The following is a 25,905-nucleotide window of genomic DNA, read 5'->3' as shown; positions in this document are numbered from 1 at the left end:
CACCCCTGAGTGTTGGTCCATCCTTAAACCATATACTATAACGTTTCACTGAAAAGACCCAAATTAATACTAAACCTATGATGGTCAAGTCGCATAGACAAGCTTAAGAGAACTAAAATGAAAATCAAAGCAAATCAAATTATTCTTTTTTCACTGCACAGAGACAAACTGACGCAGGTTGTTAAGGAGTTGTTACATCAACCAATTGAATGAAAAGTAGCAGCGTTTATTACACCGAACATGGCCACTCTGTCGACGTGTTAACCATGAGAAGCGAGACTGCACACTACAGTAAAGGCGTTAAGTCCTCCCTGAGCCACAACAAAATCCAGGTAACATAACTCCTCGAGGACAGACCAAGAGATAGTGACCATCGACCATATCAGGTTAGGTTAGATCAGGTTAGGTTAGGTTAGGCGGTATAGGGAACATACACATACCAATTGTATTCGAATTCCACAGATACATGTTTGAGTTATTGTGTTCAGTAACTAAGACACCTGAGAGAGCGCGCGCGCACACACACACACACACACAGGAATAACGCGGGATGGTTAAAATTGAACTCAAGTCATCATTTCGAGGTGACGTGTTTTATGCCATTATCAATAAACTCCGTTGTAGACCCAAAGCTGTTGATGTAGGTATAAGAAAAACACTCGTTCAAAAGGAGTCGAACACCTACTCTACTTGCTAATTATCAAGTCCATAAAGCGAGCCATCACGAGGTCTTAACTACGATGGTTTGTTTGTTCTTTTCCATTCAATGTATAAAAAGTGAGAGATAAAGTCCATTGTTAAGCGTGGGTGTAAATTTGTGTCGAGGCGGAAACGCGTTGTATACTCGAACAAACTCAATGGCTTTGTTTAAATTACGTTGGATCATGTTAAGTACCAAACCAGTACGAGTTCTTGAGGAGGAACAGTGTCAGAGCTAAGGTTATCATCTCCTGGTTTTCTATATATGCATCGTATTGTTAGTGTATTACCCAGCAAGCACTGTGGCGAAGGTGAGGAGGCGTGTTGGGTTTATGACACAGGGGAGGGGGCGGTTCTCCCCGTCTCCCGTCCATGACAGATGTGGCCGATAAGTGTACCGGTGAAGTGTATTTCTATAGGAAGATGCCCTAGGGTCGATGAACTGATTGTATTTGGACTGACTGCACTGTACACACCAACATATAGTAAAAGAAAACATGAACGAATTTTCTCACCCCAACATTTGCCGCCCATTAGAACTTGACAACTTGCATTTCCACAATATCCCACGAACTCGTCAAATTAGCCTAATCTAGCCTACCTAACCCGTAATGATTTTCACTATTGTTCCAGCTATCAACACCGGTGAGCAGCTTTGAGCACGAAACCCGGGCATAACTTCCCTGACTCTCACCTTATCGTGGGTTGGTTTAAGTAAAATTTAGCGTAGTGACGTCTGAAAACTCTCTCTCTCCCTCTCCCTCTCTCTCCCTCTCTCTCTCTCTCTCTCTCTCCCTCCTTAGCCAAAAAAAAATACGCCTGACACAATGTTTGTTCTCCCTGCTGCTTTTAAACTTGGGTCTCATGGCTCAAGTGGCTTAAGACATACTGTACCGTCATACTGACTATAAGAAGACGTTATCTACTTCCTGTATGACAATAAAACAAGCTGCCAGAGGGAGCCAGTGGTTACGGGTTCAGAGTTCATCCTGTTACGTTGTCTTTCTCTCAAAATAAAAAAAAAAAGACTTCACAATCACTTAGGTCAACATTTGGCTAATGAGTGAGAATTTTGCTTTTTTTTATTTTGTTTTTTGTTTTATTTTACAGAAAGTCTCTCTCATCAAACACAGTCAACAGCTCGTACATATAGAGGAACATGCAGACCTCCTCCCACTCTCGATGACAGGACATTAAAATCACTCTGGTAAATATGTAAATGTACTACTAAGCTTTGAATCAACTCTTCCCTCTGGCTACTGGGAATGGACAGTCCATTACTAAGAGGTGGTGCGGTGTAATCAGCTAAGTACGCACAAAGTTCATTATTCTGGGAGTAGGTGAGGGCATTAGAAGGGCAAGTAATGCAAAGTGTTCACATTACTCGTCCAGCGTAACACCCTAGTACAGTAACTATGAAGGTGATTTAACCAGTGGATGGACTCGAGTGCAGGTCTCCTCAAGTCAATACCTTCGTCAGCATGCGTTACGATTGTACACTAGACAACACTATTACACTTATCATCTAGTTTAATTTATTGATAATTGTGTCGATTTTGTTTGGTTTAAAATTGGTTTGTGTTTTTTTTTTTGTTATCCTGTTCGTTTTCCTATCGATTTAAAGTTTCACAAAAGTTTCCATATTGAAGAAGCTTTGTTGTTGTCTGGTCGAGATGAAAGATCATTCAGGGTTAGTTAATATACTCGTTACCTTCTATATGTTTACGTTTAGCTATATATACCCTCGGAGACCTCAGGTGTGTGTACTGTATCATTAAGGCACAGGGACCACTCGCTTGGTCATCTATATACACTAATTGTCAATTCAATTTCAATTTCAATTGTTTATTCCTTGATAGAGGAAGCGGGATCCTAGTGCTGTCACTAGGTACCCCTGTACAATGACACCAGAAGCATCTGGCAAGTGTGACAAGTATATACAGTATAAATATTATAAAGGGGCTTACTAAAGCCTAAGGAAGGAAGGATATTCCTTTAACACATAATCAATGTTATTTACAAAATATCTGGCCAGTATGGGGAGGATCATCGTGTCTCCGTCAGGGGGTCGTGGAGTGGTGGTCCAGCAGGCGTCACGGAAGCGTTGTGTGTGGGGACATCTTAAGAGGTAGTGGATAAGGGTGCTGCTGTCGGGTCTTCTGCATAATGCACAAGAGCGTTGCTCAGGGGATGCGGGGATACCAATCTCCCAAGAAAAGTCATACCCAATGATGATACGGGCAGCAATCACGTCCCCTTTCCGGGACCCTTTCCCGTAGACGTACGAGAGGTCAGGAAGTTTACAGAGGACCTAACCTGTAAGAGTGTTCGAGGAACAACGTAGTCAGGTGTGGCCTTGTAGCAGCCAGTCTTGGCAAGGCCATCTGCTGCCTCATTCCCCAAGATACCGACATGACTGGGTATCCATAGGAATGTCACAGGACGGCCTGCATCCTGAAGTGTGGATGTTAACCCTCGTATTCGGAGGATGAGGTCCTTATTTTCTCCTGATCTAAATGCGATCCCGTCGAGAGCAGACCTGGAATCGCAGCAGACAAGCAATGAGCAGAAACCATCTGCTTCTTCCTCAGCGAGAAGGGCAGCATGGAGGGCTATTAGTTCAGCCTGAGTGGAGGATGCCCCGTCAAAAACTCTGAGAGACAGTTTGATAGGCTCAGGGGCATCAGGACGGGAGATGTAGACACCAGCCCCGGCCCTACCTGTAGCGGGGTCAACAGAACCATCAGTGTAGAGGACGACCCTACCTGGGGACCAGTGGGCGATCCTGGAGAGGTGGTATTTGCAGAGAATAACAGGGTTCACCTGGGATTTCGGGAGCGGTCCCACTAATTGTCTTCAAACTTTTTCACTCGATTCCGGAGCTTTAACCCATCACCTCACGAACTTTCACCCCCTTTTAAAACTTTTAGTATTTGGTCAAGGTTAGTTATAAAGGTCAGGGATATAAAGTCAAAGTGCTTAATCGCCCACCTGTATGTTTTCGTCTTTAAACTTTCAAATTTGATTTCTGTTTCCAGCTCGAGTCACTGGCATCCTGGACGAAATCATTAATGTCGATTTTCACCTGTCAGTTTCGTAAAAATCTGTCTTATTTATTTTCACCTGTCAATGTCGTAAAATCTGTCATTTATTTATTCGATTTTCACCTGACACTCATTAAATCCGTCCAAAATCTATCTCACTCATTTTAAATCACTTTACTGTCTATACTTAGCTGAAATGATCATGTGTGAAATATTACAATCCACTTTGAATATTTAGCTGCCCTCGTTGCTACATACATACACACATTTTAACGAGTGTACAAAATATAGACAAACTCATCAGTGAAGTTGTTAATACCATGATATTACGTCATTTACACCCCCCCCCCCAGCACGTGTAATGATGAACCAATCATTAGGTACAACCATTTACTCACCCACACACCCTTCCCACCACACACACACACACATTTCCCACGAAGACTTTTGAGACTGGGAGGGGGGGGGGGGGTCACTCCGGAAAGGTCAGGCCAACACCCTCCTACGCTGGACACTGACCTAACTTAACAACTCTTAAATTCTATTTCATTTTCAGGATAACTGTGTATGCAGGCTACATGAGAACGTACACGTATGTGTGTGTGTGTATGTGTATGTATGTATGTATGTATATGTGTGTGTGTGTGTGTGTGTGTGTGTGTGTGTGTGTGTGCGCGCGCCTGGGATTGATCTCCTGAGGGGTAGGTGTGAGCGTGTTTGTGTGGCGTGCGTCGGGCGGGAGTTGGTGTAGGAGTACACATGACGCGTCACGTAAGGAACTCCCTGGTGGTGGCAACACGGCTAAATAACATAAGGCAAACATTCTTATTTTAGCACCATTATGTGACCTCTGACTTTCGGCTGTGACCTTGTCTTTAGATCTATTGGTCAGGTAAGTATAATGCAGGTATAGGACTCACGGTATATAATTCTCCTCACCAACATCAGAATGTTCACCAATCATTTCCCTTATAATCCGACGAGTTCCTTTCACGTGTACAACATACGGAAGACGACGACCCGTGTTTACTCCGAAGCGTATCTTCCGATTTATTGTGACAACCGCCCAACCAACTAACACCCAAGTGGCTGCTATCATTACGGACGACGGCCGTGACCAAGGAAGCCCACCGTTCTGATAACTGACGTTTACGAGGCCCCTGTGTTGACTACCTGTGCTACAAGAAAGATAATGAGAGGCTTTTTAAAGACCAACAACACACTCCGCCCAAGACGCCCAACACAAAGAGTTCTCAGAGATTATCACCGTCTGCCATCTGTTCAAAGTTAAACATGTGTCAGCGCCCACCATGCATAGTCTCCGTGGTGAGGCTACGACTGGGATAATGGTGAGAGATGATGCACGTCCAATGTATTAAAGAATGGGTTAAAGGTGACAGAGTGACGGCCCTCCATGTCTTCTGACGACGGATACAGACTGCCACTCTCGCCACAAAATTGAGTGCAGCCCAAGACACACTTTAGACTGTGGCAAATACTAAAGCCCACGCTGTCACTTCAGTTTCCCTTCTGTTTACTGTAAACGAGTAAACAGAGGAAAGAACTTATGGCTGCAGGAACGGGTGAAAGAATACAGCCTGCCCATGTAACACTGAAGGTAAATACGGTGATAAGTTGCTCACCAACAAGCCAACAGGGATCCCCGGACGCTGCCACTAACAGCTACTTAGAGGTAAATCACGTAAACCAGGACATCTACATAAATGGTTAATCTGACACGAGGTAATCAACTTAACCAGTGCGGTCAAGGACGGCAGCAGCAGAGCGAGTGTCACTCTGCCTTAACCTGTCCTACTTTGGAGCACAATTGAGCATTACACATTTACGTATTAGATGCATTGAAATGATGATCGTTACCTGTTACAAGTTAAATAAGTAAACACTGGTACAGCTTGTCGTACTCTTGAAGGAGGGGGGAGGGGGGGGGGTGCCAGCGGGTAGTGTGCCAAGATCGAATTATCGAGACAAACCGTACCCTGTAAACCCTACCTTATGACACGTACTGTAAACCTACACATCGTACAAGAAAATTCGAGTTGGTGTTTCCAGAGGTCTAAACCACCAACGAAGACGCCCATCTTACGTTGACAAAATATCTACGAGTGTTAGTGTGCAGGATACTCTGGTTCATGTTACGGCTGGGGTCACATTATCTTCTGCGGAAGCCCGAAATACTAGTGAGACAAGCCAGGAGCTCGCGACTTACAGTACGTGATGGAGGTAACAGTCGTTTAATGGGAAGAAAGAGTACACACCCCGAGGTCCTTCACACCATCTGTGCTACACAAGACTTTCAAGATCACTTAATCAACACAGCAGAACTTGGCCGCCACAGCTACGCTCCTTCACCAACAACACTAATAACAAAATCACGTCAAAACAATATCAGTTTTTAGGTCCATTTACCCCCGCAATTATCGGCAAACAACTGTTGTCGTTAACAATTAGGTACAGCGTCAGCACAGATGCCGGAAATCCATAGCTCCTTATAAATGAGCTGGGTAATACTGTACCTGGTAACTCTCGTTTTCTAGCTAGTAATGGCCGCCTTTCCCTGTTAACACTTCAGGGTTTTCGTCCAGAAGAACACTTCCCGTCTCGCCTGGAGGACCAACTTTATCATGGCAGCTGTCCATGATTTTACTCGTCCTGACACCAGAAAACAGATTGAGGACCATTTAATACGAGCCATCACTGCGGTCCAAATAACCTGCCAGTATATAACATGTGGGAGAAAAAGAGAACAGGATGGTGCTATGTCCATTACGACGTTGTGTTATCTCTCCATTACAAGGTAACCGACCAGAGCCAGGGATGAGAGAGTCACGTAGTGGCCTGGCGACATATGTGGCCGTGCGTCCTCACCGTTCTTCCCGACTGACTCTCACACACACCACACCACACAACTCACTACCTCCGCCACCACTACTACCTGCAACACCACTCACCAACCACCACCACTACTGCCTGCAACACCACTCACCACCACTACCAAATAGCTGAAGTCCGCAAGCATAAAATAAATAAAACGTGCGTCCTCCCTTAGTTCATTGGACAGTGAAGAAAAAAAATGATCTCTTCACTAGGTACAACAGACTGCATAACACAACACACCAACTCTACTTTCCCCCTGAAGACGTATAAGACATTTTCCTGCCTGGCGGGGTATTTATGTGCGATTACCTGACTTCCGCCTCCCACACCCGCACTAAGGAACACGCCGGGGTTTAACAAGAAAATTTACGACGTCAACTGTTTCTGGGTTTGCATGAAAAGCTTGCGACAAATGTATGCACTGCCACACACGCCATCACGTGTGTGTGTATTTTGTCATGCAGACACTCATAGGCGTTGTATGACAGGCCAAGGGGAGGAAACGAGTGTCAAATAGTTGTGACGATTACAGTCTTGCTGTCAAATGCTTGTCTTAAATGTGTCGCCATTCCTTCATGTCACAAACACATGGTTATTATATAGTTATTACAAATCTTACAGAGACCAAGTCATGTTTTACCTGTTGATGTTAAACGTTTGTGTCCAGGTTCATCACCCTTTTGTGTTGTACTGTAACATCTTTAGTGATCATGCGGCTCTACCAGTACAAATGATCATACAAAACGTCGCTCATCGGAATCGAACCCTGGTCCTCTGCATGACAGACAACAGGGATCGCCACCAGAGGACACGTGATTCATATAATAAGCTGTAATCACTATAAAGAGAAACATAAAAAGAACCAAGTGACTTCGTAATTATTTCCTGAAAAGGTGAATAATCACGAACGTTCGGATATTTTCGTGTTTCTGTTTCCATGTAATTACCTTGAGATATTTTGTTTTATATATTAAATATCTTACCAAATATGTGTACCTAATTCTTGGAAATAAACTTATAATATATTTAATTTTGGTGCTGTCGTCATTACACGTACAGTAGTATACACAGCCATGAAGTGTTAGAATTAAGTAGATGAGGATGAGGGTTGAGGTGAGGCATGAAGCGTGGCCAGGCCTCTACACACGTGCACCTCATCATAAATGAGCTACCGCTGTACACCCCTCCATCACTACCCACCAAGCTCCCCACTCACTGTTAACGTCCCACCTGTTGAATAGATACCTGTCATTACCAAGGTACCACTGTTGAAGCAAGCCTCCCACACAGGTCTCGTGAACCAAGGTACCACTGTTGAAGCAAGCCTCCTCTCGTGAACCAAGGTACCACTGTTGAAGCAAGCCTCTCGTGAACCAAGGTACCACTGTTGAAGCAAGCCTCCTACACAGGTGCCCTGAATCAAGTTATCACTGCAGCTTCGTCATGTAAAGGACTGAACTGGTTCCACCACTTAAGAGTTCACAAGACAGAGTGTTTGTTGAGTAACTGTTAATATACAGTACTACCAGCCCAGGCACACGTCCATCTACCATAAACACAAATGTCATCAACGTAACCCATCTTCCAAACATATTTACCTACCACTTATATACCTAACTACCAATTCCTCAAGTATGTAACTGTAGTGAGGTCATTTTACCTGATTGGTTACATTACAAACTGTTGAAGTCAATGTGAATTACCAAAGATGTCCTCTGGTGACGTCATGCCGAGTTTTATAGTCCATTGTATCATCGACATCAGAGAAAAAAAACGAGGCTGGAGTTAACCTTTAAGTTCTTCCACAGCCCATCCAGCAAGCCATCTTAACCTACTCCTTCCCTCATCACAACCAGTCCCTCTTGCTTCTCCTCCAACACACTTCCTCCCTCATTTACACGCTGCTTCCCTCCCCTCACACTCACGAGCCGTGACGAGGACAAAAAAAATAGAGGTGTAATGTCCGGGAAGCTTTAGACGGTGGTGGTGGTGAGTGATGACGACTGTGATGCAGCAACAAGTGTTTTGCACCTCAGGGTCACCTTCTCCACACGCCGGTCCACCTCCTGCGCACACACACACCTCTACCTCATCTGCCTATTCCTTTCTCTGTCTCCTTTCTATCCATCCGTCTGCCTCTCTCCTCTGTTACTCCCCCACTCATTAAGCCAATCTCTCTCCCTCCCCTTCCTTCCCCGCCGTCCCTGCCTCTCTATCAACCGACCACACCCACCATCACACAGCCGGGACCTTCACCACCACCTCCACCGGGAACAAGTACACACCATCTTTCTTTCAAAACTGGTCTTTACCATACGTGGAGTGGACCAATACATTCAATCACACGCTCTTCCTGGCTGTCATAACCTCCTCCTCTCCGGACGCTGTGATATATAGGCAATTTCAGATTCTGTGATATTTTTGTACTAAACTATACAATGAACACTCTTATAATTAGATAATAAAGAACACAAAGTGAAGGATGGGTCAGAGGAAATACATCAATTATTCCGGTTATTACGTTGTGCAAGGTCCGTCTCGATTCTCGCAGGATAAACAACAATAAAATCGTTTCGAAGTCTTGGACAAGTTCTGGCGCATGCTGGTCACGCGAGAGACGAGACATGCACACAAGAATGGATGCCACTAAAATGTGCGTCGAGAGCGGTGACCTGAGTGAGTGTATGTGGCTGGGGGAAGCGGGTTCTTCCACCCACAGGTCACCAAAACAGGCAACTGCTCACTCCTGTGTTGGCCACCCTCTGATACGTCCCCCTTACTCACTGCACCTCACCATGATTTACAGTACATCCACCACCTCGTCCCCCTCCACCGTCTTCCTGCTCAAATTTACGACTACAAGGCACAGTTTTCTTGGCGAATCTGAACCCTCAAATTACCGCTCAGTGAACCCATTACAGTGAGTCTGCTTTTAGTGTCACCCACCTAACACACACCTGCAGCAGCTCTCTCTCTTACCTGACCATATACGGCCATTCTGCAAACGCTGTCAACAGGAATACAAATTAATTCCTCCCCGTTGCCTCCACTCATTCAGCTCTTCACCAAGTACCGTTGAAACATACGGATCACCTGAAGATTAGCCACCCCAGCTTATTTCACCTGAAGATTAACCACCTCAGCTTATTTTACCTGAAGATTAGCCACCCCAGCTTATTTCACCTGAAGATTAACCACCTCAGTTTATTTTACCTGAAGATTAGCCACCCCAGCTTATTTCACCTGAAGATTAACCACCTCAGCTTATTTTACCTGAAGATTAGCCACCCCAGCTTATTTCACCTGAAGATTAACCACCTCAGCTTATTTTACCCGAAGATTAGCCACCCCAACTTATTTAACCTGAAAATTAACCATCCTAACCCTCATCCAAATAGCATTAGGAAGTTTAATCATCAGGTGAAATAAGCTGGGGTGGCTAATCTTTAGGTAAAATAAGCTGGGGTGGCTAATCTTTAGGTAAAATAAGCTGGGGTGGCAAATCATCAGGTGAAATAAGCTGGGGGAGGGGACAAATCTACAGGTGATCCAAACACACCACTTCTCCTGACGGTAAACAGTCACTGGGGTAACTTCTTTAATTAACCAGAGTGTGGCCATGGGTGGGAGGTGGAGAGAGGTCAAGACAATTATCACGCCATCATGAGAGAGACTTGGGCAAGACCGCTACACGGGACGCACGCACCCACCCACACAAACCTGTTGCCTTCCTCCACTACTCCACGTGCCGCCCTCGCCTCCCTTGTCCGCTACCTCGCTTACACCTGCTAGAAAAATACCTTCCTGGTGGGGGCGTCAATGTCCTGGTGGTCTACCTTATGCTTGCTGAGACGAGCTATATGTGCCTGTTGTTAGACCTGGTTGTGTGTGTTGTTAGACATAAGAACATAAGAATGGAGGAAACTGCAACGGGCCCATTGGCTCATACTGGGCAGTCCCATTTACACTCAACCCCTATCGCTCATATATCCATCCAACCTATGTTTGAAGCTATCCAGCGTATTCGAGTTAATGATGATGTTTGTTAACTTGTTCCACTCGTCCACTACTCTATTTCCAAACCAATGTTTACCTATTTCGCGCCTAAATCTAAATTTGTCTAATTTAAAACCATTGTTACGAGTTCGCTCCTGGTTGTGTTGTTAGACGTGGTTATGTGTGTTGTTAGACGTGGTTGTGTGTGTTGTTAGACGTGGTTGTGTGTGTTGTTAGACGTGGTTGTGTGTGTGTGTTGTTAGACGTGGTTGTGTGTGTGTGTTGATAGACGTGGTTGTGTGTGTGTGTGTTGTTAGACGTGGTTGTGTGTGTGTTGTTAGACGTGGTTGTGTGTGTGTTGTTAGACGTGGTTGTGTGTGTGTGATAGACGTGGTTGTGTGTGTGTGTTGTTAGACGTGGTTGTGTGTGTGTTGTTAGACGTGGTTGTGTGTGTGTGTGTTGATAGACGTGGTTGTGTGTGTGTGTTGATAGACGTGGTTGTGTGTGTGTGTTGTTAGACGTGGTTGTGTGTGTGTTGATAGACGTGGTTGTGTGTGTGTTGATAGACGTGGTTGTGTGTGTGTGTGTTGATAGACGTGGTTGTGTGTGTGTGTTGTTGGACGTGGTTGTGTGTGTGTTGATAGACGTGGTTGTGTGTGTGTGTGTTGTTAGACGAGGTTTATATATTCCGACAGACGCACCATTACACGAGACTACATATTGTTTATACACAACTACATGTAATAATACACACGGTTACATAAGTTGCTAATACGGTACAACACCAGGGGGCTGAAGCCGACATCCGTTGTTTGTGTGTGTGTGTGTTCGTGTGTGTTCGTGACCACTTACAGGATCGTACAGATGCGCACTAGAGCACATGTGTAGACGAAGAATTACGAGGTAGGTAACACATCTGTAGAGTGGTGGCTGGGTTGTGAGTGAGTGTATGTTATCTGGTGTTCCTTTATGGGGAGACACCAGAGAGAGGCAGGTGGGAGGGTGTCTCGCGTGTGACAACCTTCACACTAACGGACTGGCAGAAAATGGATGTGAAAAGAAAGGGGTGACAGAGAGAGACCTCCTGTGTATGTAAGAACAGATGTGGCAATATATATGAATGAGAGAGAGAGAGAGAGAGAGAATATATTGTGTATGGGGAGATCCAGAGTAGGTGCAGGTGGCTCACTCCCCCCCCATCTCCCCCTACACGTGTTAACCATTGTTTAGTGTGCCTGTTGTTAATGCTGTAGTTGCTATTGTTGTTACCACTTTTGTTTTTTCCTGTCGGTGGTGGTGATGGTGGTGGTGGTGATGGTAGTGGTGTTGCTGCTACTATCGGTGATGTCATTGTTGTCACGTCATCGCTGTCTCCGGTACGATTTTGTGGGTTCTATCTTAATGCAGCAGCCTTAATTATAACAGCCTTTCACCTCCCCTCAAGCGGAGCCTCCATACACGGTGATAATAAAGGGAAAGATTCGACCTCTCGTCCCTATATACTCACACAGGGAGGAGTCATCTTAGAGCCCTTCTCATCCTGGAGGGCCACACAGGAAGGGGGGGAGGGGAGGGGACGACCAACCCAAACATTTACCTCTGACACATAATAACTGTATCACGTGCTGGTCATTGTGGTGCGCTACACTACCCAGGTTCAAGATCATCAGACACCATAAAAGGCCATGAGAAGACCTATTAACAGTGAGCCCTCTCAGGAGACGAGTAACTGCAGCTGGTGGTTTGACGGCCTAGACCAGGAGGATGTGGTGTGTGTGTGTGTGTGTGTGTGTGTCCGGGCACCGATGATACCACCGGTACCCTTCATGGAGATAAAAAAACATCCTGGGGGCGCCATCCACGACAGCACCAGAACAAGGGCAAGAGAGCATTATCATCATCTAACACCAAGACAACACTGCACAATCTTCCCGATAACACACCCTTACAATACGCACCACGATAACATTAAGGTAACATGACTGGATATATGACACCAGCACCGAGATAACAAGGGCAGCATCACCACAACTACAGGAGGAGGCTACACCACGACGGCAGCCAGCAGGATGGATAAAGACGAAGTTAACAGGTGGGCAGCAGGTGGAGGTGGGGAGATCTACACTACCCCGCCACCTGCTCCCAGACCACAACCCGCCAAACCGTGTCCTCAACTACAGCTGCCGGCTTAGCCTATCACCACACCACACCAGCCTCTTGTAAAATTATCTCAAACCTTTCCAAGAGATAGCACGGTGAAAGAGACACCTGTCCTCTCTCGTCTAGCTCCACAGATAGCAACTTATCTCACTCAGGTGTCCGACTATATGGTAATGTAACGCAGTAATGAGTGTTGTCTATATCATGTTTTGGTCCGTGAGTGTTGTCTATATCATGTTTTGGTCCGTGAGTGTTGTCTATATCATGTTTTGGTCCGTGAGTGTTGTCTATATCATGTTTTGGTCCGTGAGTGTTGTCTATATCATGTTTTGGTCCGTGAGTGTTGTCTATATCATGTTTTGGTCCGTGAGTGTTGTCTATATCATGTTTTGGTCCGTGAGTGTTGTCTATATCATGTTTTGGTCCGTGAGTCTATATCATGTTTTGGTCCGTGGTGTTGTCTATATCATGTTTTGGTCCGTGAGTGTTGTCTATATGCATGTTTTGGTCCGTGAGTGTTGTCTATATCATGTTTTGGTCCGTGAGTGTTGTCTATATCCCGTGAGTGTTGTCTATATCATGTTTTGGTCCGTGTTGTCTATATCATACCTACATGACAATTGTACTATATCATGTTTTGGTCCGTGGAATAATTACAAATAATAACCAACAGTGACGCCCCATGTCCCACGGTTCCCATTAGTATATCATGTTTAGTCCCCGAGTGTTTTTTCACCAATGCCCCCCCCCCCCCAAGTCTCTCTACCTACCGACAATTGTACTAATGTTCCTGGAATAATTACAAAAATAACCAACAGTGACGCCCCATTCCCACGGTTCCCATTAGCAAATTAGACAGACAATTTACCAACGTTACTGAGTGAGGGGCAGTAAGTGGGTGCGTTACTTCACTACCTTCAAAGGACGTACAGCGAAACCTCTATTTAAAGGACTATTTGGAGAGGAAAGTCGTCCGTTATATCGAGGGTCCGTGAAACCTCCATCTAACGAACTATTTAGATTAAGCTGGACTGGATATATAGATTAAGCTGGACTGGGTGGATAAGGGAAGAACAAGCTGGATAAAGTACTTTATAAAACATATTTGTATTTGATGAACGTAACACAATCCGATGGGATTAGAGAAAAGAACGACGTGGCAGAGAAAGAATGACGTGTAGAGTGGTTTAGGGTGCTAAGAGTAAATACCCCGGTGCCACCTTCAGTAGAGGACCAGTTGCTGCTCTTCCCTTTTCCACATTTGGTGACCCGCGATGCCGTCAGCTTGGAACGACAGACATATGTGGAAGACTAGAGCGAGCTGCAGGAGACTTACCGCATAAAACACAATAGGGTCAATGATGAGGGTAGAGCGTCACCTTCAGCTGCGGGCGAGAGGTTACTTGACGGCGGGGGAAGGAGGTTGTAATATGGGGCAAAGAAGGTGTGTGGGGTCACCAGTGTCAGGCTGGTACCACTTTGTCGCGCCACGCTCGTCTACCTGAACAACTCCTTTCCTCCTCTAACACAGTCACACCCCAATTACATACAATCTGAATGCACCTGTACAGTACCTGGAGGCTGCGTCCTAGCATAACTCTCACGTGTGTGCTGGCTCTCTACACATGACACCTCACCCTCCTTTACATACCTGTCATCACAAGAAGAGCGATAACACAGGTTGGCGAGGTAAAAGATCTATCTGTAAAAATCTACCGTTTAGCTGTGATATAAGAGACGGAAAAGTAATACTGCACATCGTGTCGGATAACTCTGGCCAGGTCACGTGGCCACACTTCTTATTGGCCGCTAACCCTACTGGGGCCCCAACATAACCTTACTTAATCTAACCTAGCCCAATATAACCTAACTTAATCTAACCTAGCCTAACCTAACTTAATCTAACCTAGCCTAACCTAACATAACATAACTTAACCTAACCTTACCATCGATTAGGATCGTTGCCTATTAGGACTGGGACCCCTTTAAGAATTAGAACCTAAAAGGACTGGCTCCCAACTCCTATGGTGAAGTGAGTTTTTTTTATAGACCAGTCACCGCTCCCATAATACTTTCCCCTGTACTGGTAGATTCTCTCTCTACCAACCATGTTACACCCACTGTACACACCTACCTACACTATACCTTCGCCCACCCGTCTATGTATACTTAACTATACACCACAAGCATATCTACACTCTAGCGACCTCACATTCAATACTACCCGCCGTATATCCAAGATCACTTATCAGTCTCACCATCTACTGTAAGTTAATCACAACAAATCCACATTTATCGAACACTGCCAACCACCGACCCGTGACTCAGCATGCGATAGTCTACCTTCCCTCACTCCCCGTAGACAAAGTACTCCCCCTCCCCACACCAACCAAATACTCCAACACTTACTTCCCTCACACAACACCACACTCCATGTTACTAAATACTTGAGAATCAGTTCCACCCATAGAGAGAGCGTGCACACATTCACCACTTTTAAATCCTCCCATCCATCCACTTACCTCGTACTGTTACTCGGCATGTCAAGTAACACAACACCACTCTAGTCACTCTTCCTCTTCATTTGATAAAGGAAATGTGTGTGTCAAGTAACACTTCATCTCGTACAGTTGTTGCTACTTGACCAAACATTATTATTAGAAATTACTTCAAACTGAATCTCAAGAAAAAAATACTCGCTTATTTCATCTGAGGATTAAACACGCCTAATGCTAATCGGGGGAGTATGTTGGGTTAGGTTTGGTCAGGTTACTATTAGGTTAGGTTAGTATTAGGGTGTTTAATCTTCAGGTGAAATAAATAAGGTTTCTAATCTCAGAACAGGAAATTCGATGGACTCCGACGAATGAGAAATTAAAATGTACTCTGAAACTCGTCTTGGGTCACGTAATCCCGCACCAGTCATCAACAATACTAATAAGAAGTCTGACAGAAAAATATAGTACGTGCAGCCACTGGCTAACAGGCCTGCAGATACCGTCGGTCACCAGTGTGTTGATATCACCACCACCAGATCCCCGCTCTCCTTACTAACAGAAATAGCATATTTATATGAGCTAGGTGTTATTTTATAGTTAACCCTAACAAAAAATATCGCACCTCCTCAAGATAACTGGAGGCTTCCTGATAACACTTGTGTGTCACACGCCTTATCGATAACCTGGTAGCTTTACTGTTACAACCTGTAACAGTAACAACAGCCGAAGCAATATAAGAACAGTATAAATCAGCAGCACCATAACGCTAACAGAGGTATTAACAGGAACAGTGGTGACAGTGGCGGCAGGTGGTGGGGGGAGAGGCAGCCAGGATCTCGCGTTGGGGTGATGACTCGTGGCGCCCGGCCACAAGCCTTCACTTCCTGCAGCTACCACCACCCAACTCTCCCACACCACACCTTACGCCACTCCACACCTTTAAACTATTGAACAAGTTTTCCCCTAATTTACTTAAAACAACAAACCCGTAGTTTGACGAACACAGCTTCAAATAATGGGTAGTGACAACCTAAGTGACGCAGTTGAGTCGTCTTATCACTTGGTTCCTCTTGAGGTAATACACCAGCTGCGGCCCGGGACACACGCCCTTCTCTCACCCCTCTCTCTCCACACACACATGCACACGTAAAAACATCTAATTGTACACACACACACAAGTACAACCCTATTCTATTAATATCTAATGTCAACCCCCAAGACCGCAGTTCCCAACAACTATAACCTCACTTTTGTCTTCCTGGACCTCACAGTACAGTAGCCTAACATCACCCCTCGTGTTGATACTCCTCTGGCTAGGTCCCCGTCAGGGTGGTGCTCATTCTGTTATATCATTCAGTTTTTTACAAGGCTTGGTGGTTCCGGTGTCACTTCCTGTGTGTGGTGTACAACTACTGCATCATAATACCCGCTGGTTCCCTCTGACGGCGGCTCTTACACCTCTTACGTATGTCAAACACAGATTTCGTTCAGTCTGGGTTGTTTTATTGCCCTTCCTTCAACATCTAATATAAAATGAGTATCCAAAATGTACCTGCCAGAACGATGTTGACAGGACTCTACACACCAGCAGGTTGGTGTAGCACTACCCAATTACGTCATAACTCTCAAAATACGTCACAGCTCCCCAAGATAAGGAGATATTATACCGACGGCTGTATCGAGAGTTTGTGTCGGCTTTTGTCCAGATACTAAGGTTTATCTATACCAATTTATATTCGTTCCAGATATCGTGTCCACAGGAAGCTCGGACGGACACCCACACACAGGATCAGAGGTGTTATTTCATACACCATCCCTCAACAGGAGGCGACGAGGCATAAACAAATAAAAATAAATTCTAATAAAAAAAATCTATAAAATCACCACAGGGTTGGGTCATACACCCACTAAGGGTCACACGCCCACACTCACTGGTACATCCCCTCTATGACCGTATAGGGCGCCAACCCACCTGTTTACACCGTTGCCATGACAACCGCCAAGCATCTCTTGGATTCATCTGCCCACACCTTCCCACCTACTAAGGCTGCCTCTTCGTTTCTTATTTTATTACAATATTCATCGAACTATGGAAGAAATAATTTAATCTTTATATATATATATATATATATATATATATATATATATATATATATATATATATATATATATATATATATATATATATATATATATATATATATATATATATATATATATATATATATATATATATATATATATATATATATATATAGATACTGAATGACTTATACCATATGATTATGGACTTCCTTTGAACAATGAATAAAAAAGAATTATAACCTGGTCATCACTGCTCTCTTGTCGTAGGCAACAGTTTGGTTTATTCCTAGGCTCACACACTCTCAATTTCACTATAGTAGTTGCTGCTACAATAACTTGCTTTTTGTATCCACCGTAAAATGATTCTGTGATGACATATTCTTGCATTTATATGGTACAAAATTAGTACACAAGACATAAAAGATAAAACCCACATAAAAATATACATATGCACATACAGACACATCCACTGGTGCACAAGCACACAAACATAAATAATCTGGCTATCTATGACAGGGTTTTCCCCATGAAGTGCTGTGCATATCGGGACTGAAACACTAAATATCAAAAGCCAACCTATCTGCATTTCCCTGACACGCTTGAATATTTTGTCAGTTTATCAAGTTATTTTCAGAAACAGTACAGTCTTGTCTCAACCTTGAACATGCTGTTGCTGGCACCATTAGGACTATGTCATGAAGAAAGTGTCTTCAGACCCTATTTTTGTCTGTCTCTCCCTCATCATTATCAACAGCAATGCTTTACAGCCATTCTCCACACTTGTGTGGGTTAGTATTGATTACATAATAAATATTTCTGCAACTAGAGTACAGTATTGTAGAGCTTACAGCCACCTTTTCATTCTTCATATTGTCAATTGCTTTCTTCACACTCTCTCTCAATCCATGGGCATGGTTCCAGTACTGGCTCTGCTGCTCTTAGGCTGCCCCTGTCCCATTTGTACTACTGTACTGTACTAATTCAGCAGTCGATAGTAGTACAGTACTGTATATCCACTAGAAAACCTTGATTTCTTTACTATCAACCACATTTCTCTCACCAACATCATCCTTGTTTCTACCCACTCTTTGTCTAACTAACGGTACAGTATTCGGTTTACCTCGTCTCTTGCATCTGCTCTATTCAGCATACATACAGTATCTGCAAGTGCATCTTGTTTATGTTTCTTAGCCTTGTAAACCTCTTATGGCCCTGACAAGGACCAACACCCTCACTATATTCCCAGATATGGAGTGCACCACATGTGGTTTGCACCTTCAAAATCAAGTAAGTAAAGCTCACCCGCCACATTGATCTTATAATTCTTCTTAGTAATGGTTTCAGTCATAAAATCATTCAACTTTAGTTTTGTCATCCAAATCTTTATGTCAGCCATTTTTGCACTTTGTATCCTCAAGGTTAATTACTGGCACATAAAGCAGTGTATCACCTCCATAAAAGTGATACTGTACAGTCATACCCTGTGTTATGAACGGTCAAGATACAGAAATTCTCCCAAGTGGAATGTGTAAATTATGACTGCTAAATTTGAGATATGGTATAAAGCTTCTCCCTTACAGAAATGGGGTTATTTATTTTAAAATTTTCAACATACACACACAATCTTTGAAATAATTTTTTTGGAGGATTTCATATAAATTAGGAGTTTATGGGCAATGACCACGAGTTGCCGTCACTGGACATGGTTCCCAGAACGAGACATGCCATCATCGTGTTGAATGCTGAGCGGGTCTATTCATAGGTGGTAAGGTTAAGTTAGGTTAGACCAGGACAGCCTCGAAGACATGGTCATCCCAACAAACGCAGGACTGCTGAGGTGGGTAGACACACAAGGCCAGTGGTAGGGCCCCGCCCTGGACTGAGATGCCGCAGCATATGCTGTGACAAAAACTGTGGCACCGACATGTGTGCCAAGAGAAACCCCAAAGCACAAGTCTTTGATTACTCTTTCTGCCTCTCCACGGGCAAAGCAAGTGGCAACGTTGCTGGTCGATGCTGTGCTCCTTTCACAGAAGCGTAGTGCACTTCTAGGGAAGGATAAATGGAGGAAAGCCACCTTCCCCCTGGTAGAGTAGCCTCATAAAACCCAAATTCCAAGGGACGACACCCTCCTACCCTCACACTGCATTAAAGGCCAGGACAGCCGCAAACACGGGATGATCACCAACACATGCTGGATTTCTGAGGTGGGTGGGCGCAAAAATTTTACGAAACTTACTAACTTAACCAGGATACCAGTTATGAATTTGTAGTGCTATCTCAAATTCTGTAGTTGAATTACATATTACAGCACAGTACGGTATAATTTAATTGTGCTATCTAAGCACACATTAAAGAAGTCTTGCCTCTGAATAAGATTTCTGTGGAAACTCAAATACCATATATGGCAACATATAAGTTGACTCAGCCTTTGACCATTCATTATTAATGGGTGGGATGCCTACACCATCTCGGGGCAGTTGCCAGAAGCTTCCACAAAGATGCTCAGCAAGTACAAAACAATGTGGGATATGTCCAGAACAGGGTGACCCTCTGTCCTGCAACTGTTGCAAGATATGCCCACCAAGGGGGGAGGGGTTAAAAGGAATTTGGTGGTATCAATAATTCTAAACCCAGAATATGATCAATAGAGAAAAAGACAATCTATTGATGTTTTAAGAACACTGTTCCTATGAGGTCATTAAACCTAATCTCATGGGTTAATTTTTTCCTTGTAATTTCGACTGACTTTGATTTTATTAACTTTCACATCTCAACCACTTGAACTTTTATATCAGGGGTTCCCAAGCATTTTCCAGTGTAGCCCCATCTAGTGCTGTTGCTTATCCAGTGCAGTAAGTCATTACATACACTGTATATGAGAATTCTTAGAATAAATACGGACATATTTTTATACATACGGGTAAGTACTTAACTGTTAAAACAAGTTAGGAAAATGTATTACATAGTTCAGGAGTTTAGAAGTAAACACTGGCAGAAACACATTACAACTCTGTCAAGATTAATACTTGTTTATATCATCATTTAATGTGCTATTCCTGGGGGTATAATTACACAGTTAAGCTATTTTGTTAGTTACAACTCTGTTGTATTCCGTATACGACGTGTGTGTGTGCATCATCATTTAATTAATTTTCAATAAGTTGCATGTCATAATTCATAAGTGACATGTGTGCATTACCATTTAATAAATTTTCTGTTAACTAAGGGTGTAAATATGTGATCAAACAACGTAGCATATAATTTTTTAAGTTACAACTCTGGCGTATGTCATATACTGTACTACAACTGTGTCATATTTCATATCTGTCATGTGTATGTCATCATTTGACTGATTTTCTATACCTGGGGGTATTTGAGGTAAAGCAACATAACATACAACTCTAAGTTGAGGCTAGAAACACTGTATTGTTACTTCAATAATTTTTTTTATAAATACCATTGATGAAAAAGTTGCATCACAGACATAAGTACAGTAGTTCCAAATTGTACCAGAACTTTGATAGCTCAATTTTTAACCGCTGAATGTATCTTTGATAAATCCAAAACTTTGCTATTCACCCTTTACTCATTGCCAGCCTGAAAATCTGACAATTTGAGTGCAAAAGTGCCTCATTGTTTTACATCTGTCTTGAATGGAAACTGAACAAAATCTAAAGACTCGGTAAGCAACCCAAGGAATCTATAATTTAAATTTTCTGTCCCCAACCAGGGGGAGTAGAGAGCAAACTGGACTGAGAACAGTTCAAAGGTAGGAGTGTGGAACTTCTTTTGCAAAACATAATCATCAGAGCAATCCTGACCTGGACTGACCTGACCTGACACAATTTATGGTCCTGACTTAACGAGACAGCATCTGTTGGCCACGTCCTTCAGTCCTTGACACCTGGACTAAAAAAAGAAAAGGTGACCAACCATGAGCTCTATGCAACCCCATCGCCCCCAGGACCTCTATGCAACCCCTTATGATGCATTTGGGGTCATGAACCTATGTTTGGGAACCACTGATCTAGATCAATCTTGTTTTGGCCTATACTGTACTGTATACCCAAGGCTAAAGTAAAGAATTACCCCTTCACTACAGGGGTAATTTTATTTAACTAACACCAGATGATCTTATTCAGCAGAGAGAACCCCGTACAAAAGTGGTAACTCTTAACTGATAATTAAGATTTCATACCCCTCCCCCTCTAACTTATGCACAAAAATGGAAGGAAGGAAAATTAAACGACCGCAAATGATGGCTTCCGTCCCTACAGCTAACTTCCACTGATGATTGCTGTCATATAAAGATTCATTAATTTTTTCAATGTATTATTTCTACCATTTATCAGTAAAAACTAACTGTTTGGTTGGCTGGTTTGTTCTTTGATACAGCCTTCATTGTCCTATGTTAACACAGGAGAAAACTGGAGTACCCAGGGAAAACTTGCAGTGTTTGGTAAGGTCACACCAGATAAAATATTCTCACAACTGATCCGGGCCAGAGATCAAACCCAGGACACAAGATGAGAGGCACACGCTTTACCACCAGCACTCCCTAACTTAAAATTAAAAACTGGTAAGATAATTCACCACAAACTACACCCAAATGTTACCAAATCTTTGTTTCATGAGAAAAGAAGTGGCTCGCCAAACACAAGACTATAAAGGCAGCATAAAGTTAAGAGCACATGAAAGGTGGAACTTCCTCTTCATACAAATGAGGGACCTACCATATATACTGCACTCAACTATACAGTAGTTCAAGATTTATGACAAAATTTTTATGCAAAAAGTAGGGGGTCAAACTATATACAGTAAGCATAATATTTTTGAGGGGATAAAATTCATGTACATTATTCCCATGGGTCATTCACGGTGAACGATAGCTACCCAGTACTGTACATGTTCGCGGTAGACCAGCCTTACCAGTGAGCTCCTTTCTCCTGGGCTTGCCTACCATACCCCTAGATTCTTTCTTTATGCTGTTACATGAAAAGCACAACCTCTTTCTCTATACAGGTAGTTCTGCTATAACGCGATAATTGTGTTCTTGTAAAATATCGTGTTATAGAAAATCGCGTAATAGAAATAACAGGGCTTATGGAGAAAATAGGGTTAGGTGCAGATTACTCGAAATCGAAAAAATTTAGTAGTTAGCCTAACACAAAGGATAGCACAGTCTAAATAAATGTTACATTCATATCTAATAATGAAATCATACAGTAAATTTAACACTTTACCTTGAAAAAATATGAATGTAACTTGGGGGAGAAGGGTGATTTTGAGGTTGATAACATCGAGCTTCTCTTCAAGTGTTATATCCTTTCTTTTACGATAATCACCGGGAATTCTATCATCAGAACGCTTTTTGGAGATATTCTTCTTTACCATATTCACAGTTAATACCACAAAATTGGAGAAATAGTAAGCAAAAATCGCGTTATAGCAAACAAGCGTTCGCGTTATACAAATATTGTTCCGAATTCATAAATCGCGTTAGAGCAAATTCGCGTTATCAAAACACGCGTTATAGCAGAACTCACTGTACTGTATATGCCACTTTAAATTTGCAAATACCTAATGTAAATGAAGATACAGTACTACAGATAGAAAAATTTCATTTGCATCTGTTAACATCGCTGGTGGCATTGTTGTCATATAAGACACGTCACTTTAGCCACATCCCCCTAGCCCTCTTGCTACCAGGCTGAACTGTGAGTTATATTATGGTTATTTTTCAACTCATAATATCAGGCAGATATACATAACTCTCTTAATTTATTTTACTCAGTTACATGCATACACAATCCTCTACATAATGTGCAAAAAAAAAGTAATAGAAATAATTATAATAAGAGGGTAGGTAAAGGCAGCGCCCCAGCTGGGCTGTGTAGCTAAGGCGAGCATTAAGGCCAAGCAACCAGCATCTATGCAAATGATGGTTGTGTGAGACTTTAATTTGTTTGTTTTTTAATGGGTTTAGCTGCATTTTTTCATCAAGATACTGTAGTACTGTATACAAATGCTGTTTGAAGTAACACAATTGTTTGATACATAACATAAGAAAGGTAGGTGGAATGGTTTAGGAATGCTGGGAAAGGAGGTACACAGAGTTACGAGGTTGCTTCACCCTTCTGACTTACCATGTAGGCCGTTACATTACAGTAATACCCCGCTTTACGAGGTTTCACTTTCCGCGATTTCACATTTACGCGGTACCTCGCCAGAACCGGACTTTCACTTTACGCGGTGTATCTACTCATATACGCAGGAAGCGGCGCAGGCAGGATGCGCACAAGGTCGCCCAGTCATCAAAACATTACCGAGTTCTTCACCCACCACAGCCGGCCTAAGTCAGTGATAGTGAGGATATGGACTTATATGGACTTTGAGGGGTTTGACAAAGAGGCCCTGCAAGCCTATGTAGTGGATAGTGATACAATTGATACAAGTAATACAGGTGAGGGCCAATAATCTGCCCTTTGCCTCGGAACCAACCCCCCATCCCTGTGTGCCCAGCCATCTTTTCTACTAATGTAAGTGTTAAAAAAACTAATATTATTGATATTTCTCTTAATTATTAATTGTGTGTGCATAACATCATAAAATTAAGATGTAATTTTTACTACAACGTAGGTATTGTGTCTGAAAAAGTGGAGTTTGGGGGTCGGGCCAGTCTCTATTGGAATTAATCCCATATGTTCTGTTGTTCACTTTACGCGGTTTTCACTTTCCGCGGTACCCGTTGGGTTCAATTGACCGCGTAAATCGGGGTACTACTGTACATCTGTGATAATATCCTTACATTTTTTCTTGCTTTTCATTATTTTATATTAGTATTGTATTTGTTATGATAACACATAATTTGAATTAGTATATTCTTGGATTCATTAGGGGACTGCAAATGAAACCTAGACATATCTATATGTTGAAAATGACCTTCCTTTTCCAACAATATCTGCTAGTACGGGCACATAGACACAGGGTTAGCTGTTGTGGTAGTCACAGCCAAGACACGTTGGTGTGAATCTGGTGACTCGCTACATAATATGTCGAGGATTATACAGTACTGTACCTCCTATTTCTCAAAAGCTAGGTACGAATTATACATGAAGCAGATGAAAAACCCGGGCCTTTAAAAAAAAAGGGGATTGAACTATACATGAGCTTGGTTTATAGTAGACGAATATATTGTATATAGATTGCAATAATACACTCATCAGCGCAGGGAAATTTCATGTTTAGAGTCCAGAAACAAAAACCCATTTTCAGCCATGTTGATACTGAATGTGACTCACAAATCAATAAAGAAATTCCACTCAATAAGAGTGAGGGATCGACACAATTTAATTTTTACAGTTGCATACTGGATAAACTCATCTTATGGTTCCGAGACAAAAAATAAACCAAGATGCAGACAGAGACCACTTCACACCCTAATATGCTTTACAAATTCCAGAAATGCAAGATACTACTTTGTAAATGATGGGATGAAAAAAGATTTTCACAGTTAGTAGTCAAAAATTTCCTATTACAAAAATAATTTAAACACTTACATCGATGACAGAATCATCTCCAACTGCCCATCGATGCCCCTTCTGGTAGGCAAAGTCGTTGTCGTTATGGGGTCGTTGGTAAAAATAATTCACTTGCTCATCATCTTGAGAACGAGCAAGTGATCTGCCATATTCCATATACTGGCCCTGCACCTGCAACTGATGAAAGATTAAGCTTTATTATAAGGCTCTACTATGTAATTCTTGTACAATAATTATTCTATATATCATGTACATATTCACCTTCATTCAGTACAAGGAAGCATATGAAGAAAATCCTCAAAATATCTAACTTTTGATTACTGTACAATCGTGTGTTAATCATGAAACATTTATTTTGTCCAATTGTAATATCTCCGTTAGCCAGAATCCCTCAAACCCGGAACTCTCCAATAGCCGGAATTGAAATTTTCTCGGAAAAGCGTCCCCAAAGCCGAAATTTTCAGGAAAATTTTGACTTTGGAAACGATTTTCCGAGGGGCACATTTTTCCGGAAAATTCTGAAAAATTTTTCCCAAATCCCAGAAAATTCCGGGGATGGGGGATTTTTTTGGGGTTCGAGAGAAGGTGTAATGGGCAATTTCTGGAACTTCTGAGAAAATTTTTCCATTACCCAGAAAATTCTGGGGATGAGGGATTTTTTCCGGCTTTGAGAGAGTCGCCTAGTTACCCGGAAATCTCTCATTCCAGGAAGTGCTCTGCACCAATTGTTCCGGCTAACGGAGATATCACTGTACTGTCATATTTTTATAATGTGGTCAGTTAAACGGATACATATTGAGTACAATCAAAGTCGATCATGTTTATGAACTGTATTCTTAATGTTATATGCAATCTTTAACGTGAAAATTGCAGCATACATCTATAGAACAGATGCATTTAAAAACTCGCACGTGGGCTGAGTGTGGTGACTTTTAGTCTGTATGACTCCTCAAACCCTCTACCATCCCTCTCAACGTCCAGCCT

At 42.7% G+C, this 25,905-nt stretch overlaps 1 protein-coding gene across 7 annotated transcripts in view; it reads right to left on the bottom strand.

The window, feature by feature from the left end:
- LOC121870991 (pumilio homolog 2-like) overlaps positions 1-25,905 on the bottom strand; it is a 284,265-nt gene that overhangs the window by 248,263 nt on the left and 10,097 nt on the right. For all 7 annotated transcript variants that reach the window (XM_042373000.1, XM_042373003.1, XM_042372998.1 and 4 more), the window contains exon 3: positions 24,940-25,098. In XM_042373000.1, the coding sequence (XP_042228934.1) occupies positions 24,940-25,098 (159 nt within the window). The remainder of the gene's footprint in view (positions 1-24,939; positions 25,099-25,905) is intronic.

The sequence above is a fragment of the Homarus americanus genome, unplaced genomic scaffold, assembly GCF_018991925.1.
Source record: "Homarus americanus isolate GMGI-L3 unplaced genomic scaffold, GMGI_Hamer_2.0 scaffold52512, whole genome shotgun sequence".
Lineage (NCBI taxonomy): Eukaryota > Metazoa > Arthropoda > Malacostraca > Decapoda > Nephropidae > Homarus > Homarus americanus.
Note: the sequence above shows the minus strand (reverse complement) of the source record. Positions and strands in the feature narration are given on the sequence as shown.